At 44.8% G+C, this 26,934-nt stretch overlaps 9 protein-coding genes across 9 annotated transcripts; 4 read left to right on the top strand and 5 right to left on the bottom strand.

Moving 5' to 3' along the window:
* The first annotated feature begins 306 nt into the window (after window positions 1-306).
* On the top strand, window positions 307-3,224 carry BCIN_03g02130 (hypothetical protein). Its single transcript, XM_024691798.1, has 6 exons — window positions 307-877; window positions 987-1,019; window positions 1,073-1,210; window positions 1,257-1,322; window positions 1,379-1,866; window positions 1,922-3,224. Exons 1-6 carry the CDS (start codon window positions 507-509, stop codon window positions 2,911-2,913), a joined length of 2,088 nt encoding a protein of 695 aa, XP_024547571.1. The 5' UTR covers window positions 307-506; the 3' UTR covers window positions 2,914-3,224.
* Window positions 3,225-3,256: 32 nt separating this feature from the next.
* On the bottom strand, window positions 3,257-7,213 carry BCIN_03g02120 (hypothetical protein). Its single transcript, XM_024691797.1, has 3 exons — window positions 7,014-7,213; window positions 5,864-6,964; window positions 3,257-5,811 (listed from the first exon to the last, which is right to left on the bottom strand). The coding sequence occupies exons 1-3, from the start codon at window positions 7,055-7,057 to the stop codon at window positions 3,504-3,506; spliced, it is 3,453 nt and encodes a 1,150-aa protein (XP_024547570.1). The 5' UTR covers window positions 7,058-7,213; the 3' UTR covers window positions 3,257-3,503.
* A 553-nt stretch (window positions 7,214-7,766) lies between these two features.
* BCIN_03g02110 (hypothetical protein) lies at window positions 7,767-10,069 on the top strand. Its single transcript, XM_024691796.1, has 6 exons — window positions 7,767-8,203; window positions 8,256-8,502; window positions 8,586-9,195; window positions 9,248-9,378; window positions 9,430-9,717; window positions 9,855-10,069. Exons 1-6 carry the CDS (start codon window positions 8,120-8,122, stop codon window positions 10,016-10,018), a joined length of 1,524 nt encoding a protein of 507 aa, XP_024547569.1. The 5' UTR covers window positions 7,767-8,119; the 3' UTR covers window positions 10,019-10,069.
* A 55-nt stretch (window positions 10,070-10,124) lies between these two features.
* BCIN_03g02100 (hypothetical protein) lies at window positions 10,125-11,338 on the bottom strand. Its single transcript, XM_024691795.1, has 5 exons — window positions 11,234-11,338; window positions 10,950-11,181; window positions 10,827-10,895; window positions 10,446-10,769; window positions 10,125-10,388 (listed from the first exon to the last, which is right to left on the bottom strand). The coding sequence occupies exons 1-5, from the start codon at window positions 11,287-11,289 to the stop codon at window positions 10,149-10,151; spliced, it is 921 nt and encodes a 306-aa protein (XP_024547568.1). The 5' UTR covers window positions 11,290-11,338; the 3' UTR covers window positions 10,125-10,148.
* A 1,893-nt stretch (window positions 11,339-13,231) lies between these two features.
* On the bottom strand, window positions 13,232-15,243 carry BCIN_03g02090 (hypothetical protein). Its single transcript, XM_024691794.1, has 4 exons — window positions 14,904-15,243; window positions 14,731-14,837; window positions 14,068-14,651; window positions 13,232-13,997 (listed from the first exon to the last, which is right to left on the bottom strand). The coding sequence occupies exons 1-4, from the start codon at window positions 15,040-15,042 to the stop codon at window positions 13,556-13,558; spliced, it is 1,272 nt and encodes a 423-aa protein (XP_024547567.1). The 5' UTR covers window positions 15,043-15,243; the 3' UTR covers window positions 13,232-13,555.
* A 282-nt stretch (window positions 15,244-15,525) lies between these two features.
* Window positions 15,526-17,556, top strand: BCIN_03g02080 (hypothetical protein). Its single transcript, XM_024691793.1, has one exon. The coding sequence runs from the start codon at window positions 15,784-15,786 to the stop codon at window positions 17,485-17,487; it is 1,704 nt and encodes a 567-aa protein (XP_024547566.1). The 5' UTR covers window positions 15,526-15,783; the 3' UTR covers window positions 17,488-17,556.
* A 32-nt stretch (window positions 17,557-17,588) lies between these two features.
* Window positions 17,589-19,759, bottom strand: BCIN_03g02070 (hypothetical protein). Its single transcript, XM_001559231.2, has 2 exons — window positions 19,452-19,759; window positions 17,589-19,350 (listed from the first exon to the last, which is right to left on the bottom strand). Exons 1-2 carry the CDS (start codon window positions 19,686-19,688, stop codon window positions 17,719-17,721), a joined length of 1,869 nt encoding a protein of 622 aa, XP_001559281.2. The 5' UTR covers window positions 19,689-19,759; the 3' UTR covers window positions 17,589-17,718.
* Window positions 19,760-20,051: 292 nt separating this feature from the next.
* BCIN_03g02060 (hypothetical protein) lies at window positions 20,052-21,241 on the top strand. Its single transcript, XM_001559232.2, has 2 exons — window positions 20,052-20,229; window positions 20,285-21,241. The coding sequence occupies exons 1-2, from the start codon at window positions 20,196-20,198 to the stop codon at window positions 21,142-21,144; spliced, it is 894 nt and encodes a 297-aa protein (XP_001559282.1). The 5' UTR covers window positions 20,052-20,195; the 3' UTR covers window positions 21,145-21,241.
* A 76-nt stretch (window positions 21,242-21,317) lies between these two features.
* Window positions 21,318-26,771, bottom strand: BCIN_03g02050 (hypothetical protein). Its single transcript, XM_024691792.1, has 15 exons — window positions 26,439-26,771; window positions 25,843-26,374; window positions 25,565-25,785; window positions 25,214-25,493; window positions 24,913-25,146; window positions 24,134-24,855; window positions 23,897-24,059; window positions 23,501-23,848; window positions 23,322-23,445; window positions 23,190-23,261; window positions 23,087-23,137; window positions 22,970-23,034; window positions 22,301-22,916; window positions 21,775-22,245; window positions 21,318-21,704 (listed from the first exon to the last, which is right to left on the bottom strand). The coding sequence occupies exons 1-15, from the start codon at window positions 26,661-26,663 to the stop codon at window positions 21,476-21,478; spliced, it is 4,353 nt and encodes a 1,450-aa protein (XP_024547565.1). The 5' UTR covers window positions 26,664-26,771; the 3' UTR covers window positions 21,318-21,475.
* Window positions 26,772-26,934: the final 163 nt, after the last annotated feature.

Genomic DNA, 26,934 nt, shown 5'->3' with positions numbered 1-26,934 from the left:
ATATTCTACTATTTACCGAAGAATTACGTGGTGAAAGGCTCCAAACACATCATGTTATATCCTGCTTTGTTTGGAGCGCAGCTTCAATATACTTATAGACCACAAACATGCTATCCCCATGTGAAATGTTGCTCTCTTCTGAGCTGAATTTGTTGAAAACATCAACTGCTGTGGTATGTATGTTGTTCAGTCTGCATGTGGTTGGCCGGCTAAATTTGAGTCCTGAAGGGATCTAGACGACGCCAGGGTTTCATCCCATCATCATCATCATCATCATCATCATCGAAATACCCCACAATGTGCCAAGGGACTCCATATCTGTTTGACCGCCTTCCAGAAAACAAATAAATGCAATTTGACATCTCAATTGATTTATCTTCAATTTATCTTCGACTTATCTTCAACTTATCTTCAACTTACTCTCCTCCAATCCCCCTGTGTATATACATCTCAATGTCTCAATTGCTGTCCTTGGGCCTTTAACTTTGCGAATTCAAATCATCAACATGGCCAGCCAATCCTCCAATCCCTTTTCGCTCCCCAGTGCTCTCCCTCGCAACTCCGCCACCAATTCCCATCAAGCTCCCCAAAATACCTCCACGACAAAATCCTGGCGCAATCGATTCAATTCCTTGAATATCAGTAACACGAATTCTACATCGCATAGTGCAGAGACACCCACTGAATATGATGGTCTGCAGGCAGCGAATACAAATGCTTCCGCGAAGAGCAAACATGTCCCGAAATGGTATAAAATTAGATTATTTAGAGGCATGGTCAATGATTTGAAGAGAAGGGCGCCGTATTATTGGAGTGATTGGACGGATGCTTGGGATTATAGAGTTGTGCCGGCCACGATCTATATGTATTTTGCGAAGTACGTCGTTAATAGTTTGTTGGAAGGCCGATTCTCCTTATACTGCGCAGAGCGGGCATGGAAATTGGCTGGGGATATGGCCATCGACAACGAGCTAATTACTTGATAGTATCTTGCCTGCACTAGCTTTTTCTTTGGATATGTAAGTCTGTTGTCGGACGTGTGCGATGAAATCTGTTCTGATTAGAATATAAGGTTTACAAAGACGAATATGAGTTATGGGGTCAACGAAGTCCTCCTTGCTTCGGTCTTAGGATCAGTGGTTTTTTCAGTATTTGCCGCTCAACCTTTGGTTATTGTAGGAGTTACCGGACCAATCACTGTTTTCAACTAGTATGTGCGATTGTGTGAAGGTCGTATTTAATGCTGATCTAGACAGTACGGTTTATGATATTATCGTTCCCACGGGAGCAAATTATTTTGCATTCTTAGCACTAATTGGATTGTAAGTATCTGTCATACTCCGCAGTTTGTTGTATTTGCGAAGACTAATCGAGATAGATGGTCTTTAGTGATGCATTGGATACTCGCCATTACCAATTCATGCAACGGACTCCGTTATGTCACACGCTTTTCATGCGATATCTTTGGATTCTATGTAGCTTTCATCTACCTTCAAAAAGGTATCCAAGTCCTTACTCGTCAAGGCTCGGGTGAGCCATTCTACCTTTCTATCGTTATCGCACTACTGGTCACCATCGTTGCATTTCTGTGTGGTGTTGTTGGAGACAGTCCATTGTTTCAACACTATGTTCGAGTTTTTATCAAAGATTACGGAACTCCTCTTACTATCATATTTTTCACTGGCTTTGTACACATTGGTAAGATGGGAGATGTAGATTTAAGTACACTACCTACCAGTAGAGCCTTCTACCCAACAACGGATCGAGGATGGTTTGTACATTTTTGGGATGTTAGAGTTTCCGATGTTTTTATTGCTATACCATTTGCCATTTTGCTCACAATCTTATTTTATTTTGATCATAATGGTAAATTATGGATGCTCCATTCCTATACTAATCCTACATTACTGACTTGGCATAGTATCCTCTCTGATAGCCCAAGGAACCGAATTTCCCCTCCGAAAGCCTGCTGGTTTCCACTGGGATATTTTTCTCCTTGGCCTAACAACTGGTATAGCAGGTCTGTTAGGAATTCCATTTCCGAACGGTCTTATTCCACAAGCTCCATTCCACACTGAGTCTCTTTGCGTCACCAAACTTGTTGCCGATACCGACGAATCAGGAGACTCAAAGGGTCACCTCAAAACGGTTACATCCCATGTCGTGGAGCAACGAGTGAGCAATCTAGCCCAAGGTCTCTTGACCCTAGGAACCATGACTGGCCCACTCCTCATAGTCATTCATCTCATTCCGCAAGGCGTCTTGGCAGGTCTCTTTTTCGTCATGGGTATTCAAGCTCTCCTCGGCAATGGCATCACTACTAAAATTCTCTTCCTTCTCAAAGATTCCTCTTTAACTCCATCGTCTGATCCCTTACGTCATCTTCCCCGCAGATCGGCTATTTGGATATTCGTCGCAATCCAACTCTTTGGCTTCGGGGCTACATTTGCCATCACACAGACAATTGCGGCAGTTGGGTTCCCAGTCATCATTTTGGCGCTGATCCCTGTTAGAATCTGGGCGCTGCCAAGGTGGTTCACGAAAGAAGAATTGAGTGTGTTGGATGGAGCGACGGCGAGTCCGTTTACGATGATTAGTGTGGGGGGTAATCATGGAGAAGAGATTGAGGAGGAGGGATTCTCAACTAGTGTCGATGTTGGTGGGGAGGGTATCCTGGCGAATAATCATTCTGAGGAAAGTAGAGGAAATGGAAAAGGAGTGCTGGAAACAGAGGGTGATAGTGATGAAGGACGAGCCGAGCGAGGAGAATTCCAAGCTGGTGGTCCTGGATCGGGAATGGCGAGGAGGAGAGAAAGTTGGAAAGGAGAAGGGAGGAGTGGCGGGTTGGGCGAGGGTATGGAGTTACAGAATGTAGGCATGAGTAGGAGGAGTGTTAGTCGACAAGCGGAGTAGGAAAGCGCGTGTGTCGTTTTTGGAAAAAATTGCTTTCTGGAAAATAATGAAAAGTGTATTACTTGTTGTGAAGAGGAACTATTAAAGTCGAATTGCTGTAGGTATTATATTGTATTGTATTGTATTGTATTGTAGTGAAGAAAAGAGTTAAGAGGGGGGAAGGGAAAAAAGAGGATAGATTGAGATTGGGAATAAGAATCTCACTTCCTAGAAAATCAAATAAATTGTATGCTTTGTTATTGAGCTCCTCGCTTTGTATATAGATAAGATAAGATAGCATCTACATAAGCGGGTATTGGAATTTGGGATTAGATTGATATTTATGTATTATATTGTGTTGTGTTGTGTTGTATTATATTGCGATTTATTGTTTTAGTAACATTAGAATAGTATATTTATATATATGTTTGAATAGTATAGATACAAAATAATCGCCCTTCTCGTGTATAAAGAGGAGGAGGTCTATAGAATTTAGAAATATTATACTTTGATCGAGATTGGTAGAGGGTGATAGAGAGAGGAAAGCGAAATGCGGAACTCATCATCATCTGGATTTGGAAATCTTGATAACAGAGTCATCCTCTTGGCCGTCAAAAGGTCTTGGAGTGATAGATTTTGCGATTCGTTAGTGTCGAGATGAATGGTGTTCCAGGGGGCAAATCGGGATTCGAAGGATGCTTCTCCTGGTTCGGCTGCGGAGATTTCTTCAGAGAAGGGAATCTTTGGATCAGCCTGTTGGAATCTTCGAAGCGCTCTTGCGCTTGGTAGATCTTCTCGAGCTTTTGCGCAATGGTCAGAGTGTAGCGGTGTGTTGGTCCAAATGTGGAGTAGCGACCTAGATTGTCAAGCACCGCGTTGCAATTGCGCTCGGCTTCGTCCGTGTCGTCGAGGTGTATTAGGATATTGATGTACTCGTGATTGATGTGAAACCAATCGGGATGGCGGGATGGAACTTCACTTAGTAATGGCTGGATGATTTTTCTGGCCTCAGTCCATCTGTTGCTCCCTATGTATGCGCGTGCCAGATTGGATTTGGTCATTATCATCCCGACGTGTGTCTCTCCCAAGGTACGTACCACGACTGGTAGAATTTCTTGCAAGTCCTGGACTGCCTCGTCCCAGCGACCGGTTGCACAGTAGACTTTGGATAGATCATTCACCGACCACAAGGTGTACGCATGCTCCTCTCCCAAAGTCTCTTTCCGCGCTTTGAGAACATCAGAAATTTCACGTTCGGCTGTAACCAAGTCCTGCTTCAGTATCACCGAGATCATAGCCTGTTCATTCCGCGCCATCAAAGTATCGGGATGTTCCTTTCCAAACCAGTGTTCCCTCTTTTGAACAACCTGCGCAAGCAGCTCTTGACTTTTCTCAAACTCACCAAGGTGCAAATATGTTCGTGCTAGATTGAACATGGCGTTCAGACTTTGTGGGTCGTCATACCCCAGTACTTTCGTTAGTCCATATACCGCTCGCTGCCCAGTCTGTCGTGATATTTCTCGCTGTCCGCTGAGCCACAAAGTCCGAGCGGATTCGTCAAGAGCAACACAGTATGAAGTATGTATTGGATTCACAGGATACTTTATCCAAGAAAATATTGAAGGACGTGATCGCCACTGGGCTTGGAGTATCTGTGACTGGAGTTGTAAGGCTTGTTGTACTTCAAAAAGATCCCAGTGCATATTTGCAAGATTTCGCTGCCCCTGAATAGTCGAGTGGTGTTGATTACCTAGCACTTTGACACGGAATCTTACAACCTTTTCTTGGAGTGGCTTGGCTTGCTTCCACTGCCCGTTCTCTGCATAGACAAGAGCAAACTTCTCTAACTCCGTGGCTTGCTCGGTAGTGTTTGGTAGAGATCCATACATGTCTTTCAAGGCACTGATACAAGAACTTATGTGAGGCAAAAGTTGCTTTCTGAACTTTCTTTCCGACATCTCGAAATTTGACGAGATTGAATGGGCGAGGATTGAACTCGCACATCCCAACCAGTCTTTCTGCTGCGTATCGTTAAGTCGATCCCTAGCCCAGCGATGGACAACTGGATGTAAAGAGCAGACCTTTTTTTCGTGGTCATTATCAATAATCGAATGGTCGTACAGAACATTCATGGCTAAGCGAAATCGGATTTGGGAATCTTCATTCCACATCGATTTGACCTTGAGAATAGCTGGATAAATAGCGAGGGGGCTCGTCGATTTCCTTATCCCATCCGAAGATCTTTGCAGTAATTGTTCTGGGATAGAGTCAAAATGCATGAAAGCAAAAAGTTGTATCAATTCCACTGCATCTTTGTGAGCAAGCGAATTCTTGCTCGCTATCCGTTCGAATGGAATTTCCCACGTGGATATAATGTTGGCATCTGTGCAGCTGTTAACTGAACGAGAGCGAATCATGTTCCTGCGGTGGCCAAGGTAGTATTTCAGATACCTTTCCAGTGTGAATATGTTCTGACGGATTGTGGCGCCAGCATGAGTAAGAGCGAGAGCTAGATAACCTAGTTCAGAGGCGATACCCTCAGCTATTTGTCGATTTTGCGGGGCTGGAGGGAATTTGGGCTCGTTTTCAGGATAAGCTAGCTTGAGAAGTAGTGTAATTGCTTCCTCTGGATCCATTCCCTGAAACTTAAGATACCCAACCGTGTTATGAATCCTTACGCCGGGGTTGCGTGTCGTCACCAAAATGTGGCCATTGCCGCCAGCAGGGAAATACCTAGGCAAATCCATTTCTGGATCATCTGCGTTATCGAGGACAAGAAGCCATGATGTCGATTGGTTCGACAGCCAATGCATACCTGCTTCAAGCGAAGACGCTTTTTGTGCATTCTCCCCAAGGGAAGCAAAACCCTTCTCCGCAGTTGATTCGTTGCTGCAGTCAATCCAAAAAATCCCCCAATATCTGTAAAAATTAGCAACATTCGATATTAATCAAGCAAAAATATAGATCGCACCTGTGACGATTGTTCTCTATATATTTCAGCGAAAATTGTGTCTTGCCAGAACCACCAAGTCCATGAATTACTAATATTTTATGTTTGGAGCGAGGATTTGTTGTAACATCACCAAACAGCTCCTTCACCTTGTCTGCTTGACCTGTTCTGCCCACAAAATAGCTACTGGAACAACGATGCACCATATAATGCACATTGATATACGTATCAATTGCTTGAGTTTGCGGTGGCGCGGGTATTTCTTGAAGAAGATCATCAGCCTCCTGTTTGCGTTCCGCGATGACTCGCTCTATCTCTTGCTCCCATCTTCTACTTATCACTCGTGGAGCAGCCTTGATGTACTTTTCAAGAGCCTGGTAAACTACAGTATACCCGGCATCGCTCTTTTTGCTGAACTTGACCATCCCTGAGTGATTAGCCATTATTGCACATTTATCAACTTGTTCCCAGACTGGCGCAGCTGATAGCGCATCTACAATATAAACTGGTTTTTGTGTTTGTTCATCAAAAAAGGCTTCCATTCCCTCCCAGAAGTTGTAAATAGCAAATCTCTTGGCCAATGGAGCAAACAAATCCGTGATTTCTTTAATGGTATCTGAGCCGGTGAGAAGGTTGAGCATAAATTGACTAGGGCCAGGATATCTTTCAATCCCCGAGTTCAGTATCAAAGTTTCATCCAGGCCATTGTGAGGGGTTCCCATGAATAAGATACCATGAGTTGATATATAGATGGCTCGAAGATGTGAGACTCCAGACTTCGTTTTGCTCCATGATAAAGCAAGAGCTCTCTTTACCAAGAGACCCCCAAATCCGTGGCATATAAAAATGATAGGACGCTGTGCATCTTCCGCGCCGTCATTTGCTTGTCTGTACGAGTCAAGCTCAGCGATGAGATTCGTTGCAAGATCTAAGATGCCATTTGATATGGTCCCTCCTCTTCCAGGAACCGTAAAACGACTCGGATCATATTCGAAGGATAAGACTCGAGTTCGGAGAGTGTGATATGGGAATAGAACTGGGTCTCGAAACCAAGGTTTGTGCTTTTGCGGATTCGTCCAAGTCTCGGATGATGATTCGCAGAGACCATGAACAGCCACTAAACTATGTCAATTAGCGTAAAGACACAACATCAACGAGCAGCACAACATACTCGACATTTGGTGACTCTGGCTCCGCAATAAGTTTAATTTTCATACTGGATCATGATTTTGTATAGATGAGAGAGATTTTTGGTGTAAGGAAAAGCCTTGTCTCGCTGAATCTGGCAGTAAGACCAAGAAAGGCATTAGTCCTGGTACCACACTTCATGACTACATATACAGCGTATCATTTTTACCATGGACTCAGCTCTTGCTGTACACCACCTTTGCTATCGCTTTCATATTAGTATCCCATTCAAACTATCAACATTACTATCTTCATCTATCTGTGCCTCACCGCCTCCGTTTTCCCACCAATTATATCATTCTGCCTATCCTTGGAAGCTGGGGTGGTGAAGCAAAGGAAACGGATGCGTATACCTCCGTGCATGATACACCAATCGGATCAGATATACTCGAGTATGTACTCCATAGGAAGCTAATCGAGGGATGATGTCCGGTTTCTACCTATCCTATGTCACATTAAGGACCAGTCTTGCGGCACCGTTAACCGTGTAGGTCATGGGCGTGCACTAAACCGGCGTTTAAATTTGGGCCTTGCACAGGCGCGGGCATGGTATTTGGACATTCCATTGGTTCTTCCAAAGGCAAAGATATCTGCGATGAAACCCTTCTTCTTCCCATTCAGTAGCTTCAGGCCGACTGCATATATTAGCCTGATAATTCATATGCAGCGCACCGACAGAGCAGGGCACATATAGAGTAGGATCTACTATACGCTCCAATCACTCCCTTGTACTGTTGAGAGCTGATGTACCTCTGTAGATTCAATGTTGGATTAAAATGAAGATAAGGGTCTATTTACATCTGACGGTTGGAACTATGATGAGGAATACTCCTTCACAAGCTGAATTCTACTTCCTGTTTTCACGTGTAATGAGCATTGTTGCACTTCCCTTAGTTGGTAGTCTTGTCGCGTTTCGCTTCTGTGTTTTGGTTATGTCCCTACGTCAACACACGATATTGTATAACGGTCATTCAATATATTTGTAATCTTCAGATCATTTTCTCTGATCTATGCTTTTAAATCCCACTAGCAAGTTACTCATTGTCTAATTGTTACTTGCACTTTCCAAAAAAAAATCCACATCTCAAGATGGCTTTTGTATTAAACGCGGTTGTACTTGGGATGTTAGCTTATTGTGTACGATGGGCAATCAGCCGCATCCAAGAGAATAAGGTACATTCCTAGAAGCAGTTGTAAAACGATACTAATGAGGCTATATTTATAGAAAACACAAGCTATTATAAAAAATCTTGGTTGCCTTTCGCCTCCATTGCTCGAGAACCAGAGACCTCTCGGAATCGATCGTCTAGAGCAGATATTTCGAGCCGATAATGAATCAAGACTTATGGAGCTGTTTCTCTTCCATTTTAGACAAACTGGATACACTCTAAAGCAAATTTTCTTGTTAACTCCGGCCTATGGTACCGTGGATCCCGCCAATTTGGAAGCTATCATGTCAACAAAATTCTCGGGTTTGGCTCCTTTTGTTATCTGGCTTTTCATTACTTTCACAAACATATCTCATAGTCTTACTGACACATAATATCTGGGACAGATTGGGGGATGGGGCCGCGGCGTGCTATCTCCTTCCCAATGTTTGGCGAGGGGATATTCATCCAGGACGGCGAAGCTTGGAAACATTCAAGAGAATTGCTTCGGCCACATTTTGTCCATAGACAATACGAAGATCTGGAAGTTTTCAGAGAATCTGTTGATGAATTACTTGATGCTCTCCCTAAAGAAGGAGGGGTCGTCGATTTACAACCATTGTTCTTTCGTCTCACACTCGACACCACCACTGCATTTTTGTTCGGACAATCTGTTCACAGTCTCAAATCACCAGATTCCACAAACGAACAAGATTTTGCAGGCGCATTCAATGCTGCACAAGAATATGTTGTAAAGAGATTTCGACTCTTAGATCTTTACTGGCTTATTGGGGGGAAGAAATTCACCCAAGCCTGCAGCAAAGTGCACGAGTTCGCTGACCAAATTATCGAGCACAATCTTTCACTAGACTCAGAGTCTGGGACTGATAAGAAATATGACTTCTTGAGATCAGTAGATAAGAGTATGCATGGCGACCGTGAGTTACTGCGAGGGCAGATTGTCAACATCCTTGTTGCTGGAAGAGATACCACCGCCTGTCTTCTCTCTTGGACATTGTGAGTTAATGAAGTATTGTTATAAGAAGTTTCCGCTAACGTTACTCACAAGCTTTCTCCTTGTACGACATCCGAAGGTTCTAGCTAAATTACAAGAAGAAGTTGCGTTGCTTGGAGACGCATCGAAGTTGAACAGAACAGAGCTACGAAATATGAAATACCTTCAAAATGTTCTTAAGGAAAGTGAGTTCTCATAGGCAAAATTCAAATGATCAATGCTAAAATATATTTTAGCACTTCGCCTATATCCTTCTGTCCCTGTCAACACGAGAACTTCTCTGAATGATACAGTCCTTCCAACTGGCGGAGGACCTGATAGAAAATCGCCGATTTTTATCAAAAAGGGGACCGCCGTCGCGTACAGTGTCTATACTATGCATAGAAGACCAGATCTCTACGGTATGGATGCTGAAATCTATCGACCCGAGAGATGGGATGAACCAATGCCGATGAACGACAATCCAACACATCAGAAATGGGGATACTTACCATTCAATGGGGGACCAAGAGTCTGTCTCGGTAGTAAGTTCTTGTCTGATTCATTCATTGATAACATGTGGCACAACAAATTATGGGGCAAATCCCAATTGTAAGGACAAATGCAAAGAAAATTAACCGAATATGAAGGGGTACTTTGTACAACGCTGACTTTTTTCAAGTGGACTTCGCTCTTACAGAAGCCGCTTATACAGTAGTGAGAATATTACAAAAACATCCTGGAGTAAAGTTACCTGCGAACGAGAAAGTGGAGTTGACCGGGGTGGAGAAACAAACAATGACATTAGTGGTCTCGATCAAAGAAGGATGCAACGTTCATTTATAAGTACAAAAAGGTTTTAACGACCACAATAACAATACAATAGCATAAAGTTCAGAACCCGTACCAAAAGTTAGTGGATGCTCTCGCGACTGAGAAATCCCATCACAAATACAGAGCAATGCATTGCACAACCTCAACTGCACAACTCCGCCGCCTCGTTCTTCCGCGCCGACCTAAACATCACCGCTGCGTTATCCCATCTCCGCGATATCGTATTCGGTGCATCTTTAGAATATCGCATCAATGCTGCCACCACAATCGAATATCCGCCTGCAGACCGAGACGCAAATTTGCACATGTTGGAATGATCATAAGGTAGTCCCGCTCTCTCAATACTGTCTAGGATTGGAGCCGCAGATGAACTTTCTACAACCTACTCGAGATCAGTCTGGAGGGTCTCACGAGCCGGATTGAAGAAGCCAATACATACGTAATCTAACTTTGTCCCGAAATCTGTCTTACACTGTTCCCAGAAGAAATAGATTCGGAATTGCTTCATCAGCGGGATGAACATGTCGCTGATATTTTGGAGCGTTTCGGATCCTTCCCTCAATGCGTCTAAGAGTTGTCCATCGGTACTCACTACTTTCGACGGCAGAAGCGCATCTAGCATTCGTCGGCTCATGGACGCCAAGCTCGTCAGACTACTTCCATTATGTGGAGTTCCCATAAAGAGTATTCCGTAGGTGGAAACGAAGATGGAATGGAGATGCTCGACCGCTTTACTGGTTCGACTACATGAATACACTAGTGCCTATATCGGAGTTGTGAGCCAGAGCTGACAGGAAAATCTCATGTCTTTCTTACTTACCCTTTTGACGATAATTCCACCAAGTGAATGACATATGAAAATAATAGGACGGTGTTCCGCATCATTAATCTACAGCACACACATGTGAATATTCGCATCTTCGCATACAAATCTCCTACATACCTGACGATCAGCCACCAATTCCGCTACCAACGTCTGAGCATGATGAAGAATGCGATCCGCCGAGGTTTTTCCAAAAAGCGCAGTAACGGCAGCGTTATATCTGAACGTCAGGATTCGAGATTGTTTCATGGCGCAGGGAAGCATATCTGCATCGCCCAACCAGAATTTATTGTTTGTCTTTGACGTCCATGTCTTGACCGAATCTCCGTTCAGTCCATGGACTGCGATGATACTAGAGCGCGTTAGCTAGTTGTAGATATTGTAGTATGGAGTTAGATTCTTACTCCACAATGGGGTTCTCGCCACAAAAAACTTCTGTGAGAGCAGCCAGTTCTGACATTATGCGTAGGAAAATTGTGAATTGTTGAGATGATGCTAATTGCCAATCCATAAGAATAATGCTGCTGAATATAAACAAACTACATGCATGGTTAACGCAGGGGCTTTTGGCATAGAATAAAGATGATGAGATACATACACAATACCCTACCCTGTCGAATTCTCTAAAGAGCAGGGCGAAGCAAATTCAGCCACAGCATGAAAGCCTCGTTTCTCGTTTCATAACATACAGTGCCATTATTGCTTAATGACGACACCAGCCCAAAGTGGATAGAATCCCGAAAGCTAGCACGCTGCGTAAAGGAAACTGCAATGAAGTTTAGTGTGGCCCCCAGGTCTCGGCCGCCAGACCAGGAGGCAGTGCGATATCGAAACCACTTGGTAGACCTCAGGGGTGATGTTCAAGACCTTGCAGATACATCGCGTAATATCAGTGTGTCACTTGATGATGAACATGGAATTGTTTGATATCCTATCATGAAAGTTCTAAGAGTTGGTGATTTAGTGGCTGAATCATTGTATTCCGCTGGGAATTTTATGGCCAACAATAGTTGTGCGCAGCGCCAGTCTGAAACCATCGAATGTTTTAATGACTATTTCAATAAAACTTTGAACGAAGTGATATAGTACAGGATCACTAGTGGAGGCGCGGATTCATCGGATATATATTTTTTAAACATATTTTCAAAACAAGTAATTCTAAATATAAATAATCAATTTAATTTTAAAATACTATTGAATATACTAGTCGTCGGGGAAAAAGAATTTTTCAGATTGTGGATTCATAGAAGTTTTTTTCTTTTTTTCTTATTTTTGAGATGTATAAAATTTTAATATTATTTCTTTAATCTTTATAGGGGCCAGCCCTCAAACCCCCGATCCTCGCTACGCTCGAGATTTAGTTATAAATAATAATAACCTGCTTATATAAGGAATTGTAGTTTTTATTTCAAATATAACTCTTTACAAAATACAGCAAAAAGCATAAAATAGTAGAATATAAAAACATTCGGAAATCAATTCTATTAAGTGTAATGAAACTAATTGTAAAAGAAAGAACTTTGATATAAGCTAGAGTTTTTAATAGTATTGATTAAGATTAGCTCCTTTTGTTCTAGCATCTTCGTGAATTATACTTTCAATAGATTTCCTTCAATAATATAAACAATAATCTGCTTACGTAGCCTAGCAGTTTACTAATCAAGAATGCTGAGATTTTGATTTGATAACTTCATTGGTCGGAATAACCCTGTCCTGGAGTCGGTACATTACTTATAATCAATCAGAAGGGGTTTTATGAATTTATAAATATAAAAATGACCTGCTATAGAGATATATGATTACATAATATATAGAGTACATTTCCACTTGGTTTGCTTCTACGAATTCATCAAAATCTATAATTTATCAATAACTTTAAATTTTTTTTTTATAATATTAGAGAACGAAATGTATAAGATTCAACTAGGCATGCAATAATAAATCTTCAGGCCTACTACATACTAAGGAATACTTATATACATATAAATTATATGATTTTTACAATTCAAAAAGATTAATAAAAAGTCTTAATGTTGTTACAATCACATACTTGTCACAGCGTCAACTATATATTCTATAGTTGTCTTCATGCCTTAAACACAGACTACTAGCATATACTACTTGTTATAAATAAGGCCTCACTCTTCTATAACTCTTCTACTCTTATAATAAAATATAAATCTTTACCCGTACCTTGACAAATATTATTAGAAATTATATAATTAATATTATATAAGAAATAGATCTAGAATAATAATATTTCAAAAGCAATCGTTTTTTTAATTATTTAAATAAAAATACAGATTTATATAAAAGAGTAAATTTTATTATAATGTAGAACTTTGATTTCAAAAACAATTATTAGTTTTATATCATAATTATAATCTTATTGAATTCCTGATTGAAATATATTTTAAATTATCTCAAAAGATCTCTAAATACTTCCATATAACTTTAAAGGTAGCTTCTGTAATATATAGCCTATTCACTAATAAATTAAATTATAGAATTAAATTAATTACGGTGGTAGGCACAGACCACCCCTTACGGAATTCTTCCTGGTATGTTGACCATAAATCCCTAGAATGGAGTTTTAGATTACCTTGTTACATCTCCAGTCCTTATTGTTTCAAAAACTTTCCATTTCATACATCAAGTATAGGCGCTGGCTCCTCATCTCACACCTTTTGTCCAAAACTCAGAGAAAAGCAGGGAAACCTCACGATTTAGACTTCCTCTACTCTCTCCTTGGCCTTGACACGGCGGAGATAAATCCAGACAACGACATAACCGGTGCTTCCAGCAGCCATCATGACACTAGCAAAGAGCTGCAATTTCCAGAAGGGATCCGTTGCAGGATTAGGGACCAAAGCACCACCGATCGGATTGCTGATCAGGGCAGCGATGGAGATGATAGCAAAGTATGTTCCGAGCCGAATGCCCAATTCTTCCAAATTGGAGATCTGCGCAACGATAGCCGGTCCCAACGAGACAAAGCCACCAGAGGAGAAACCATAGAGAGCGGCGAAAACAATGATGGATGCATTGGATCGGGAAGGGATCCATAATGCCGAGCACAAAATGGCAGACAGATAACTGACAGAAATCATGACAACAAAAACGCCTAGTCGATCGGCTAAATAACCAGGGATCGTGCGTCCGAGAATACTTGAAAGTTACTTATGTTAGCTTTTGGATTCTGTTGAATCCGAGAAAGGGAAGGAAGTTTGTTCGTTACCTTAGTGTACTGATAATTGAGACAAGGTAGTTGGCCAAAGAAGCTGACATGCCATTTCGAACGGCCATTTGGACAATATAATTAAAGGGCAAGAACACGCCCAAGAAGAAGAGAAAGGATGAGGTGATGACCAGGAGGAAAGGAATTTCCTTGAGGGGTTGAATGAATTGGTGAACATTGATCTTCTTAGGCTGGTGGTGAAGACGAGACTTGAGGGTCAGGTTGGCAATGACCATCAGGAAGAGGATAAGGAAGGCACAAATTCTCATCGTCCAGGCAAAGCCAACTTCAACGGTTAATTTGTTGACCATAATTGGAAAGATAACTCCTCCGAGACTTGAACCGGAAAAGACGATTCCCAATGCGAACGCTCGACGCTCCTTGAACCAGGTGGAAACGGAGGCAGTTGCAACGAAGAAAATCGCGGATGCGCCAATTGGGCTACAGACCCCCTGAGCAAGAATGATTTGATAATATTTGGTCGAGATGGAAACCATCATTAAGCCAAAGACATGGAAAAAGCTGCCGAACAGGAGTAACCACCGAGGCCCGTAGCTATCGAAGATTCGACCGGCAAAAATACCCTATAAAGTAAAGAGACAGAATCGGATCAGTTATTTTGAACGCATGACAATGATGCAGCTGGGGAAAGACGAAACCTACTCCGAAAAACATCATGAAGCTCTCCAGTGAAGGAATCCATGCTATCGTACTGTTTGAATAGTGGGCAAGCTGATGAAGACTGTAGTAATTCTGAAAAATGCCGATACCTATTAGAAGTTAGCATCAGTATGGATGTACCTCACTCTCACATAACTGAAGGATATAAAACTAACAGTTAATCCAACCGAAGCTCGTAAACAGACAGCAAAAAGCTCCGCCAACCACCGACCAAGCCACCCAGCCTCCATCTGGAGGTGGACCTAGTGGTGGCGGCGATTGAATATTGACAGGTTGTTCTTTCTCTTTATTCATTATGATTTGAACGCTGTTTGGGTGAGGATGTCGCTATCAAGAAGTGTACATTTGTTTACCTCGATGATGCTTAGTTACAGACCTGGAGAGAACAAAGTAGAGGGCTGCGGAGATAACGGGTATAGAAACCTGACGCCTCCTCATTCCAACATTTCAGATAAGACCTGGCATGAGTCTCTAATGGAGTCGCTTAAACTTTCCATATTTGAACTTGGGAACTTAATGCTTGATTGCTTTAAGCTTCCGGGGGGAGGGGGGTGGGGGGCCTCGTTAGATCCCCTAAGATGATGCGTCCCGTATCAGCATAGACATGGAACTGGCAGTTGCAACTTGGCCAGTTACTAGTAGTGGCTAGCTCTTCGGGCGGGCTGTTCCAAATTCTGAGAGAACCGGAGTAACAGTTCATCCGAATAGTTTTTCCGTGCTGTATCAGGACCCCTTACCTACCCATTTAGACAGGGAGTGCCCTCGGTAATCGCCTGCGGTAACTAGAAACGGGTTTTGCATATAAATCTATTATCCGAGAAGACCAGCAAGTACACACTGCGTAAAGCAAGTTTGTCCAGGGAATCAGAGCTTTTATCTGTTATTGTCGTATGAGTAAAGAAGCACTCCCGCGATCCTTGCATACTTTCGTGTATGCAACTGTTTATCTCCCAAGCGATGACCGGGGAATTACACATTGGGGGAGAACAAGACCCAACTCTCTGATTACAATCTACCAGTCACCGGTGTAGGACCATGACGGTGCCAGCAACAACAACTGTTTGTGTCGTTGGCGCTGGAGCCCTAGGGCTCGCGGCCACGAAAGCTTTCCTGGACGATGGATTCCAAGTGACGGGATTCGAAGCACGCGAATACGTTGGAGGGTTATGGAAGGACTCTCATGATGCCACCATTTCAGTCCATGACACAACCGTATTCAACAGCAGCAAATGGAGAATCGCTTTCTCCGACTTCCCCTTGAGCGATGAGGCAGATATATATCCAACCGCCGCCCAGATACATCAGTATCTCGAAAGCTACGCCGATCGTTTCGGGTTGGTAGAGAAATACCGGTTAGGTACAAAGGTCCTTCAAATGCGACACACGGGCAAGCAGTGGGCCGTCACAGTTCAAACCATCAAGCCCGATCAGCAGCCCAGAACCGAATATTTTGATAAATTGTGTGTAGCGACAGGTGCTTTTCACAAGCCTCGCCGGCCCAAAATTGAAGGTCTTGAAGGTTTCCAGGGTCAAGTCCTTCATTCCATCAATTTCCACGGGGACCAAAAATACCCGGATCAGAATGTTCTGCTTGTCGGACTGCATGCAACGGCTCAGGATATATGCTGTGCTCTGGCCAAGCCTGGGAATGCGAAACATGTCTATATGGCCCATCGCAAAGGGGTTCTCTTGCTCCCACGCTTTCGGCCAGATGGGTCGACATTCGACGCTCATGGCACTGTCAAGATGACGTTTATGATGACTTTCATGAACAAATACTTGAACGCCCCCTTTTGGTGGATGATGCAGCGTGTTCTTACCAAACAGTCGCAGGAAGGCTTTCCTGATGCTCCCGAAGCCTGGCAACTCAGTCCATCTCCTTCAGTAGTCGTCAGGACGCCGTTGATGGCTGATGCCTTGTGGCCCCTCCTGAAATCTGGGTTCGCGGAGCCAGTTTCGACAATCCGCCGCGTTAGCGGTCCCAAGTCCATCGAGCTCGTCGATGGTCGCACGCTCGACGACATAGACACGATTATCTATTGCACCGGTTACCACTTCAGCCTTCCAGACGGTTTCATCCCCCAGGATGTCGACGCAGAGGGATACAATCTGTACCCACCTGGTCGTGAAGGCAGAGAGCCTCGGCTTTACCGTAATATCTTCCCAATGCACGAGAACGAAGAGATCCGCAACTCACTGGCATACCTTGGGCACGGATACATTCCCTTCCCCGGCTTCGTTCAGTTTGAAATGACAGCTGCCGCCGTGAGCCAAGTATGGAGAGGGCATTCACCGTTACCATCACTGCCGCAAATGCAGGCTTGGTTCACGCAGCATCTGAGACGCAGGAAGGCTATTCGAGACCGCTATCTTCCCTTGGAGAATTCAACATTCTATCCAATCCTTCTGGATATCACTGACTCCCTTGAGTGGATAGACCAAGCTGCTGGAGTGGGCTTGTATAAAAACTTGGGTGGCGGTTGGGTCAATTGGCGCGCATGGAAGCTATGGTGGGAAGATAAAGAGTTCTATCATATTTTGCTAAACGGTATCTTCACCCCGGCCATTTGGAGATTGTTTGAGACTGGCAAGCGTCGCGCGCTCCCATGGGACGAATGCAAGCAAATGATTATCTCTGAGAATAAGAGAGCAGAGGCGGACCAGAGGGCAAAGCTAGCATCTCTGCAGGCAAAAAATGGATCTGCGAAGTCGTGTCTTCAAGCAAAGAAACGCAGGTAACACACGTTGTACATAGCATGATGAATAGTAATTCTTTATATATTTTCAAATAATTTCCTTTCGAGACCATGTTTGATCAACTATTGGAACCCTTGCATTATTGTGTTTATATCATTAAGAAGACCAGAAGCATTTGCCTGATTTCGAATACAACAAGTTCCGATAACAAGAAATCATAAAGCTGTGAGAAACTCAGGTTTTATTATGCAAATCCCTTCTGCTGATAGATTTTTATCTCGCTGATCCAAGGTCCTCCTTGATCATAACTGCCGCTTTCTCAGCAACTGCATACACCGTCGCCATACTTGCAGCACTGATCTGCATAGGAAAGACACTGGCGTCAACCACGCGAAGCCTACCAACCCCCTTCACTCTCAGCCGTCCGTCCACAACCTGACCCATGGCACAGGTTCCCAAGGCATGATGATATGTCACAATGCGATCACGAACATAGTCTCTCGCCTCGTTTCGATTGCGAAGATCGACTTCAGCAGGGGGGTCAACTCGCCTCGCAACCTTGTCTTTGAGAAGAGGTGATTGGAAAACTTGGTCGGCAAATTTGACTCCAGCAGCCAAGATGTCAACGTCGGCTGGGTGAGAAAGGAATCCTGGATCGATTAAGGGGGCATCTAGGATGTCGTGTGATTGAATATGTACGCTGCCGCGAGAGATGGGGTACATGTTGCTGACTGTGACCGAGTAACAGGCGTTGTGACCGTCAGGAGCACCAGACATCAGTTTACTGCAATCGACGTGACCTCTCCTGATATTGAAATTCGCTGGCGAACAAAACAGAAGGATATCCGCGGATTTGGGGCTGCGCATACGTGCGACGATGGTTTTTTGCTGTTTCTTCTGGAAGATGGGGTCTTGGAGCGATGACCGAGTATTGGCATGAGAACTAGACAAGATGTTGGAAATCGTTTCTTCAAATTCTGTCTTGTCCACTTGTGAAGAATATGGAATGTAACCGGTGAGACTGACGGCTCCAGAGAATACCCCAGAATGCGATTCCGTGTAGAGTTTCTGATGTTCTGCCATCAAAGCTGGGTCTCGAAATAATGAGTCAAGTGATAGGACATCGGGAGCTAATTCATAGGAAACAGCAGACATAGTGTGCTCTTGAAGATTGTTGCCGACATGAGGGTTAGGTACTAAGCAAGGAATGTGCACCTGTTCAAGAACCTTGGGATCTCCAATGCCTGAAAGTTCGAGGAGCTGGGGACTTTGTATGGATCCAGCACTGAGAATGACTTCCTTTCTTGCGAAAGCCGAGTAGAAGACTCCTTCATGCTGAAACTCAACTCCTTTTGCGAAAAGAAACCCATCAGAGTCACTCTCTAATATGATTCTACGGGCGAGGGCGTTCGTCAGGACTGTTAAATTTGCCCGCCCAGAGATCGGAGCCAAATATCCACTGGCTGCGTAGCTCCGAATTGGCTTTTCTACTCGGTTAGTTGTAGATAGAGTTCTATAAAACCCCAGATGGCTGCCGTTGTACGGGTCCTCGGGTCGTGAATGGCCAGATACTTCGTCGAAGGCGAGCAGGAGCTTCTTTTCAAAAGGAACTTGCCAAGTATTCATCGAGGTGTGAATAGCTCCATTAAGGCCATGACAGTCCTGATTCAGAGGGCATTCCTCAAGATCTCGATTGAGAATGTTAGGCTCGTCGAACTCTAACCTCTCGCTCCGTTCAAAATACGGTAACAGATCAGACCATGACCAGCCTTGGATCCCAAACGCCTCGGACCAATCATCAATATCTTCCGCGCAGGGTCGAGCGTAGGCTAGGAAATTGATACCACTTGAACCACCAAGCATTTTTCCTCGTGGTATATGATACACTTTTTCTTTGGTTCCCGCCTGTAGGTAATGAGAAATGAAGAATATATCGTGGATTCATGGCCAAACTTCGAACAAAAGAAAGTGAAGGAGTAGAGGGAAAATTTAAATCATATACGCACCTGCGGAACACTTTTAAAGTTCCAATCGTATTCTGGATTACTTATCATCATTGCTGCTCCTGCTGGTAGATCAACGTTTGGATCGCCTATGCGCGAGAGGCCTGCCTCAATCACGCCGACTCGAATGTGTGGATCCTCAGACAAGCGCGCAGCGACGACTAAGCCCGCAGTGCCACCACCAACGATAAGAACATCAAATGGATCCCGGAGGAAATCTGCCACGGTAACCGTTTCCATTTTCTGTAGGAAGAGGAAAATATATTTGGAAGAGATTTCTGAGTCTATTTGACTGCTCTTCCTCTGCGTTCGTGGAGAATTTGAAAGCTTGCTTGGTTGACTGGCTTTTATTCCAGCGGCTTCTTTGCAGCGGAAATGACCGTAAATGATGAGAAAGATGACCGTAAGCTTAAATCATCTAACAGCCATGAAGCTGTTTTGATGGCTGATTATACTTGAACCTTGAACTCATATTCTTACAAACCATGCTCATACATTCGTACACTTGATCTCTCTCGGGTGTTCCTCTCGGGTCTCGGAAAAACATAACCAAAAACACCAAGCTTGAATAAACAAATAGCCTCTTCATATTTCCGTACATATGGTTGAACGGAAAAAGCGATCGGGTTATGGATAAATCTAAATTGGAGTAACAGATGTGTATTTGAAGCAAGCAGGAGAGGCTACGAGCTTCACATTTCGCACCATACATAGTCATAAATTTGTGCTGCTTTTATTCCGACCCAAATGGAACCTCAGATTTCTTTTCCTGTACAAGCTGGTATTTCTCTCGATATCTTGTCGGTGTAGTAGAGTATTAATTCGTATGATAACAGGGGCTGCTTACACGGCCACAATACACCACGACACTTATCCACTGGTCAGCGCTGCCAATTGCAAAGAACAAAAGAATCGAGCTGTTTTCATCACCGGAGCTTCCCGAGGTATTGGTCGTGCGTGCGCTGTTGCATTTGCCCAGGCAGGCGCCTCTGCCATTGCTATAGGTGCTCGCTCGTCCCTCGACCCGGTCGAGAAAGCGATTTTCGAGGAGGCAGCAAAAGCTGGTCACCCGGCTCCCAAAGTACTCAAGCTCACGCTGGATGTTTCAGATGAGAAAAATGTTGCCTCCGCCTTCGCTCAGACAGAGCAATCCTTTGGTCGTCTCGATATTCTTGTCAATAATGCCGGACGTCTCGAGAATTGGTTCCCGCTCGCTGACACCGATCCCACTTCTTGGTGGGCGACTTGGGAGGTCAATGTGAAGGGGACATATCTGATGACACGAGCCTTCCTTCCGCTCCTCCTCAGAGGTGGACAGAAGACAATTATCAATATCAACTCGATCGGGGCGCACCTGTGCCGGACGGGTGCCTCGGCCTACCAGACGGGGAAATTGGCGATATGTCGTTTGACGGAATTCACCAGCGTCGAGTACGGGGGACAAGGAGTTGTGGCAATAGCCGTTCATCCTGGAGCCGTCGACACTGAACTCATCAAGGCCTTACCTGCCCAGTATCATACGAATTTGGTCGATGCGCCTGAGTTGGCGGCCGATACAATCGTATGGTTGACCCGAGAAAAGCAGGGATGGCTCAATGGGCGATATATAAGCGCCAATTGGGACATGGAAGAGATCATGTCTCGGAAAGACGAGATTGTGGAGGGAAATAAATTGAGGGTCAGGTTGGTTCTATAAGACGTGAGATCCTTCAGAAAATAAGAGAACAGCAGAGAACAGCTTCTGATAAGCTCTCAAAATGGATGTTTCCCGAGCTGCATGTATCACTTCACCACGGCAAGACATGGATAGAGTCCTCGTTGGTTTTAGTGAATCCTCATGAAGAGGCTTGTTCTCCTTTAGTTCTACTTTGTACCAAGAATGAAATAGTAGCTAGCTTTCAAACATACATTTGTCGATATTTCTCATCTACCTTCATTTTGAATGAATCAATCTCAGAGCCTCAGATCTCGAGTTACACAGTGACTATATAAGAGTCACTTGAACCGATGATCCTTGCTTCTATCTTCTAAGATGACTGCCACCCCCCATTCCTATACAGCTTCGCAAAAGCCGAGCCCTCATCCGCAAGTAGCACCGTCGGACTTTCACATTCGACAACCCGGCCCTGATCCAGCACCACCACGCGATCAAAGTCCTGGATGCTCTGTAACCGATGGACGATTGCTATGATAGTCCAGCCTTGAAACTCGGTCCGCAAGAGAGACATCATGACCTCCTCCGTAGGTACATCGACACTGGTTCATCATAGTAGTCGTTAGTATTATCTTCATACGATTCTCGAGAAGGGGGACAGTAGTGGAGTACCTGCTTGTTGCCTCATCTAGCAGCAAGATTTTACTTCTCCGCATCAGCATGGCCCTCGCCAAACAGAACAGTTGTCTTTGTCCAGCGGACAGCTGACTCCCACGCATTTCTGCATCATGGCCGCCCATCCTCCGGATCTGCTCTGTCAATCCGACTTTTTCCAATGCAACTTGGATCTGGGATTCTGTGGCTTCGCTCAGAGGGTCCAAGTTGGAACGCACAGTTTCATGTCCCCCCGGCAGAAACCACGGGTCCTGTGGCAGCGAGTTGATGCGCCCGCGGACTGTTTCGGGGGAAAACGAAGAGATGTCGTCGTGCCCAATGAGCACGACGCCAGACTTGGGGTCTAGCAGGCGTAGGAGAAGTGCGACGAGAGTGGATTTGCCCGAACCCGTGCGGCCACAAATCGCGACCCGCTGCCCAGCATCGATGATCAGATCAATCTTCTGCACGACCTCGGGACCGGAGACTCTTTGATCGTTGTCAGTAATATATCGTTGATAAAGGCAATTAGGGATACACGTACTGATATGAAGCAGAGACATTCTTGAACTCGATAGAAGTGTCCGAAGGCCATTCTACAGAGACGACTGCTGCTCCGTCGGACAGTTCTGCCGGCGTTTCTGCGACAAATCGCCGTGTTCTCGCAATAGCCCCCAAAGACGTCTCGATACTAGTCCAGTAATTCACGAAAGATGATAGCGTTTGACTGAAACTCACGATACTAACCATCGCAACTCCCAGCAGACTGCTGTTCATCGAATGTCGCAGTGTCACAGCTAAAGCAATGAGGATGATAGCAAAACAAGCGACAACAACATCTAGCACAAGATTTAACCAGTTCTGCAGGCACAAAAGCAGATAGAATGGTCGTTGCGCAAGATCGAGCAGTCCAAAGTTTTGGTTAAGGACGTACCCCTTCCATTTGAATGCACGTATGGTCCGCACCCCGTCCAAGGTCTCAGTGAGATGCGTATAGAGCGGGGATTTGGCTTCGAGGTCGAGTAGCCGCATCTGCCGGGAGGTCTGGAGGTAGAACTTTTGAAGATAGAAGAGCGCCACTACTAAAAATGGCAGACACAGGGCCATATAGCCTGAGGAGACGCAAGTCAGGATTGCTCCGGCGATGGTTTTGCCAAGTGCTGTACATCTTTAGTAATGAAAGAGTGATAGAGAGGAGATAGCAGCAACATACCTTCGGTGGAAAGCAAAAGTGACATTGGTAATTGCATATCCATTAGGGTCATATCCTGAGTGAACCTGTTCGCGAGTCACGACGCTTTCTTCTATTGACTAACACGGTTAAACTCACCGGTTCAAGAGAGATCCCGAGTCCGTGGCCGAGATAAAAGACATAGGAGCCCTAGGTATCCAGGTCAGCATAGATTGACGCCAAAGAGTTCCAGAGTCCCGACCTCATTGTAGCTCTCAGAATTGAGTAGTGCAATCTACTCGCGGAGCTGGGAACCAGTGATATTAAATAGTACCTGAACGCGTGTAAGCTGTAAACTGCACCGTAAACGAGCAAAAACTCAGGTGGCTCTTACCCTGCAGCGATCCCGAGAAAAGCTAGCGCCAGGATCCCAAAGACAGCATAGACGCCCAGCCATTTTCCTAGATCAGTTTCCGGCCTCGTCGTATTGGCGTCGACCCACCAGCTGAGCCACAATGCTGCAAATCTATCAGTCAATGACTTGAATAGCTAATAGAGGGTCTTCCTAATTACGCTGTAGTGCTATAAAACTACACTGTATGGTGGTGAAAAGTAGAAATAAGCCAAAAGCTGGTTTGCCCATAGTGTTAATATAGTATAAAAGATTACGGGGATCTCGACGTCCCCGACTTTCACCTGCTACCTCCTCATCCTTCTTTTCGTCGGGTATTGGAGAATCTGATGTGCTTGAATTAATATCCAGCTTCGTAATGGAACTTGCGTTCTCGAATCCGTTTTTATTTAATTTGAGATTATGAAGATGTCCGGGTACTGATGTGAGAAATTGGTATGTGCCGAACTGTAATAGGCGACCCTCTGGGCTGAGAACGAGGATCTGATCTGAATACGGGAGCCATTTGACTGCATCTGTCAGCAGTGATCCTCAATGAAGATTAGATAGAGGTTTACCGGCATGAGTAACCAGCACAATAGTAGCACCAGTGTGTCGTATTAACCCATCTTGACTTAAAAGCTGGTGAAAGCAGTGCCGTTCCGTTTCCGAGTCCAGCCCGCTGAGGCAATCGTCTATCAGGACAATCTTCTTCCGGGCGTAGACGGCTCTAGCGACGGTCTAAGTGGGAACACAAATTAGATTGTTTTTAATTAATAAAGATAAATCCAGAAAACAGACACGTTTACACATACCAAGCGTTGTTTCTGCCCGCCACTCAATGAAATACCTCTACTTCCCACTCGGCTATTATCGCCGTCTGGAAACTGATGAATATCAACGTCCAAGGCACATGCCCGCAAACAAGAGATATACCATTCCTGATCATAATCCAAGTTGCCAACGATGTTCTGTCGGATACTTTGGTTCGTTAGGAAAGGCGTCTGATCACAATATGCAATATCATCTGTCGACAGGCTCACTGAGCCGCTGTGCAGGATCCCTTCGCCTAGCAAGATCTGGAGTAAAGTGGATTTTCCGCATCCAACGGGCCCGACAACGATGGTTAGTGTGCCCGCAGTAATCTGCACGGAGAAGTCGTGGAGGACGGTCTTCTCTGGAGACCAGCCTGCATTGACCTGCCTAAGTTCAATGATGCTGGTGCCGCTTTCGGATTTCTCGTATTTCGGCTCCCGATTAGTCTCAACATCAGAAACTCTGGGCTCACAGGTCAGGCGTCTGAAGTCAACTTGTTTCTTGCCTTCCGTGTACTGTTGAATACGATTGCAACACTCTAACGCGGAGGCTAGATTGGGAATGGCTGAGACTAGCTCATTCACCGGACTGATCAACACCGACAGCAGAGACAACGACGAGAAGATGGTTGCGGCACTTGGTGCCTTACCAGACGAGTACTTCGCAATAATGCCATAGCCGATGAAGGTGACGACGGGAGACAGCATGTTTGCGGCATTTCCTTGAAAAGCAATAGTTAATATAAGCTCGACAGTCTAGAGAGAGGAAGAGAACATACCGAGGGTGATATTGACGATCTGTACATATCGAAAACGCTTCGACTTTTGCAACTCTTGTTCTCTCAGATCTTGCACGTTTCCAGTGATCATATTGGTAAGACCAAGCATCTTCATACCCTTAATCGAGCCAAGAACGTCAGAGGTGTAAGCCACACGTTTCTGAACTGCTTGCATCCATTGTCGCTGGCGCGGCCGGATTTTCTTAGCAACTTGACTAGATGCGTATGCCAGAACTAAGAACACGATCATTAGTATTCACATTGCTGTAGCATGCGGTGATTGAGTGATCATCAAACTCACTCAGAACAAAAATGACAGGTGCCACGCAAATTGCCCCGAGACGTGTCTCTAAAATCCAGATGGCGATGGTAGCCTGAATGATGTTGGGGGCTGTACTGATGACCCACTGAAGCGTCGACATGACACGCTCGACATCGGCCCCCATCAAGCTTACAGGCGAAGACGCTTCTACAGTGCCCACGGCGATATCAAGGCTCGACTTATAGATGATGCTGATCAGCGCCGCGCGAATCATCGTGAGTGCCCGAGAAGTCAGATACTGGTACCATGCTGTCGAAATCTAAAGCAAGTATCAGACCTGTCTATTCATTTGAAACAGGAGAGGGAGAGGGAATATTAGATGAGACGTACAGCAATTCCAAGATACGTAATTCCAAAGGCTCCAATCAGCCCATAACCATATTGATTGGGTTCGGTTCCGCCCTCGACAAAATTGATGGCATCTTCAATCAAAAATGGCTGGGCCATACTGAATGCGATTAAAAAAAGTCTAGGGACCATAGTTACAGTGAGTGGAGCCCAGAGCGCCTTGGCTATCGCTAAGGCGAGAGAATAGCTTTTATCTTTGGAACCTGCATACAATTTCAGCTACAGATATCACGGAAAGAGATCTAAGGACAAGGACGAACTGGAATCCCACTGCTTCTGAATTCGTTCGTCGACCGACTCGGACGAAATATGCTCATCGATTGGGTACAAATCATGGACCGTCAAATTGCCCCAATTACCTTGATAAATCAACGGGTTCAGCCAGGCAAAGAAACTAAGGCTGTAGATACCGCTCCTCCGCTCTGGCATATCTGGGCCCTGCGTATGACTGTGGCTAGCCTTCGAAAGGGCCTCCAGAACCAGCAACAGGCTCTTGATAACCAGTGCAGCTACGAATACGGCGGAAGTAGCGGATGAGCCCGGGAGGAGCCATTCTGTTCGTGCTCTTGCAATGTCCAAGATTGTTGTGAAGAAGAGAAAAACGCCGAGTAAGATCGACGGTCGCAGCGACTTTGAATGCTCCAGAGGCGACAAAAGCCCTATTGCGATGGTAGCGGCTAGATCTAGCGCTGCTGTTGCGATGGTCGCACGTGTCCGTAATGCAGCATACAGAGGGAGCGTCCATAAGATTAGCAGGGCCAATCTGAGTAGACACAGTACCACGATGGTAACCTACAGTAGACTGCATATCAGCATGCGAAGCGATAAGGCCTTGGATCTAGGGGTATTAGCTGACGAGTTTGAAAATCCGGAGTAGCGACCCTTTCACCGCGTCTGGTCGACGATAAATTGACCAGAATCGAAACGGCACAGCGCATAATAATAAGGTAGCTGGAAGGATGGTAAATATGCTCTCCTCAAAGAGTAAGGTAAAATCGAAACCATCCCGACAGCTCTGGACTTTCACTGTTGGCCCGAAGGAATCGTCGGGACAAAAGGAGTTCAGCGAGCCATTCATCATGATACCCGCCGCCGACTTGCCGATGATGAGGTGAAAAGTTGAGAAGTAAATGTACAATGTATATCCAATTGAAGGAAGAAGAGAACGACACTCCAGAGCAACCGAAGCAATGTAGTACTCGGCCCTTTGAGTTCCTAATCAACGAATGCTAGTCGATCAGCTATCTACCCCAGTCCGTGCCATCCTTGTACGGGTGGGCGGACTAAAACGTTAGCGTTATCATATCGGGCAGGAGCTAGGATGCTACCTGGTGATTAATAAAGTAACCGAA

This window comes from Botrytis cinerea, chromosome 3 (genome assembly GCF_000143535.2).
Source record: "Botrytis cinerea B05.10 chromosome 3, complete sequence".
In the NCBI taxonomy this organism is placed as follows: Eukaryota; Fungi; Ascomycota; class Leotiomycetes; order Helotiales; family Sclerotiniaceae; genus Botrytis; species Botrytis cinerea.
The sequence above is the reverse complement of the archived record's forward strand: the minus strand, read 5'-3'. Positions and strand labels throughout refer to the sequence as shown.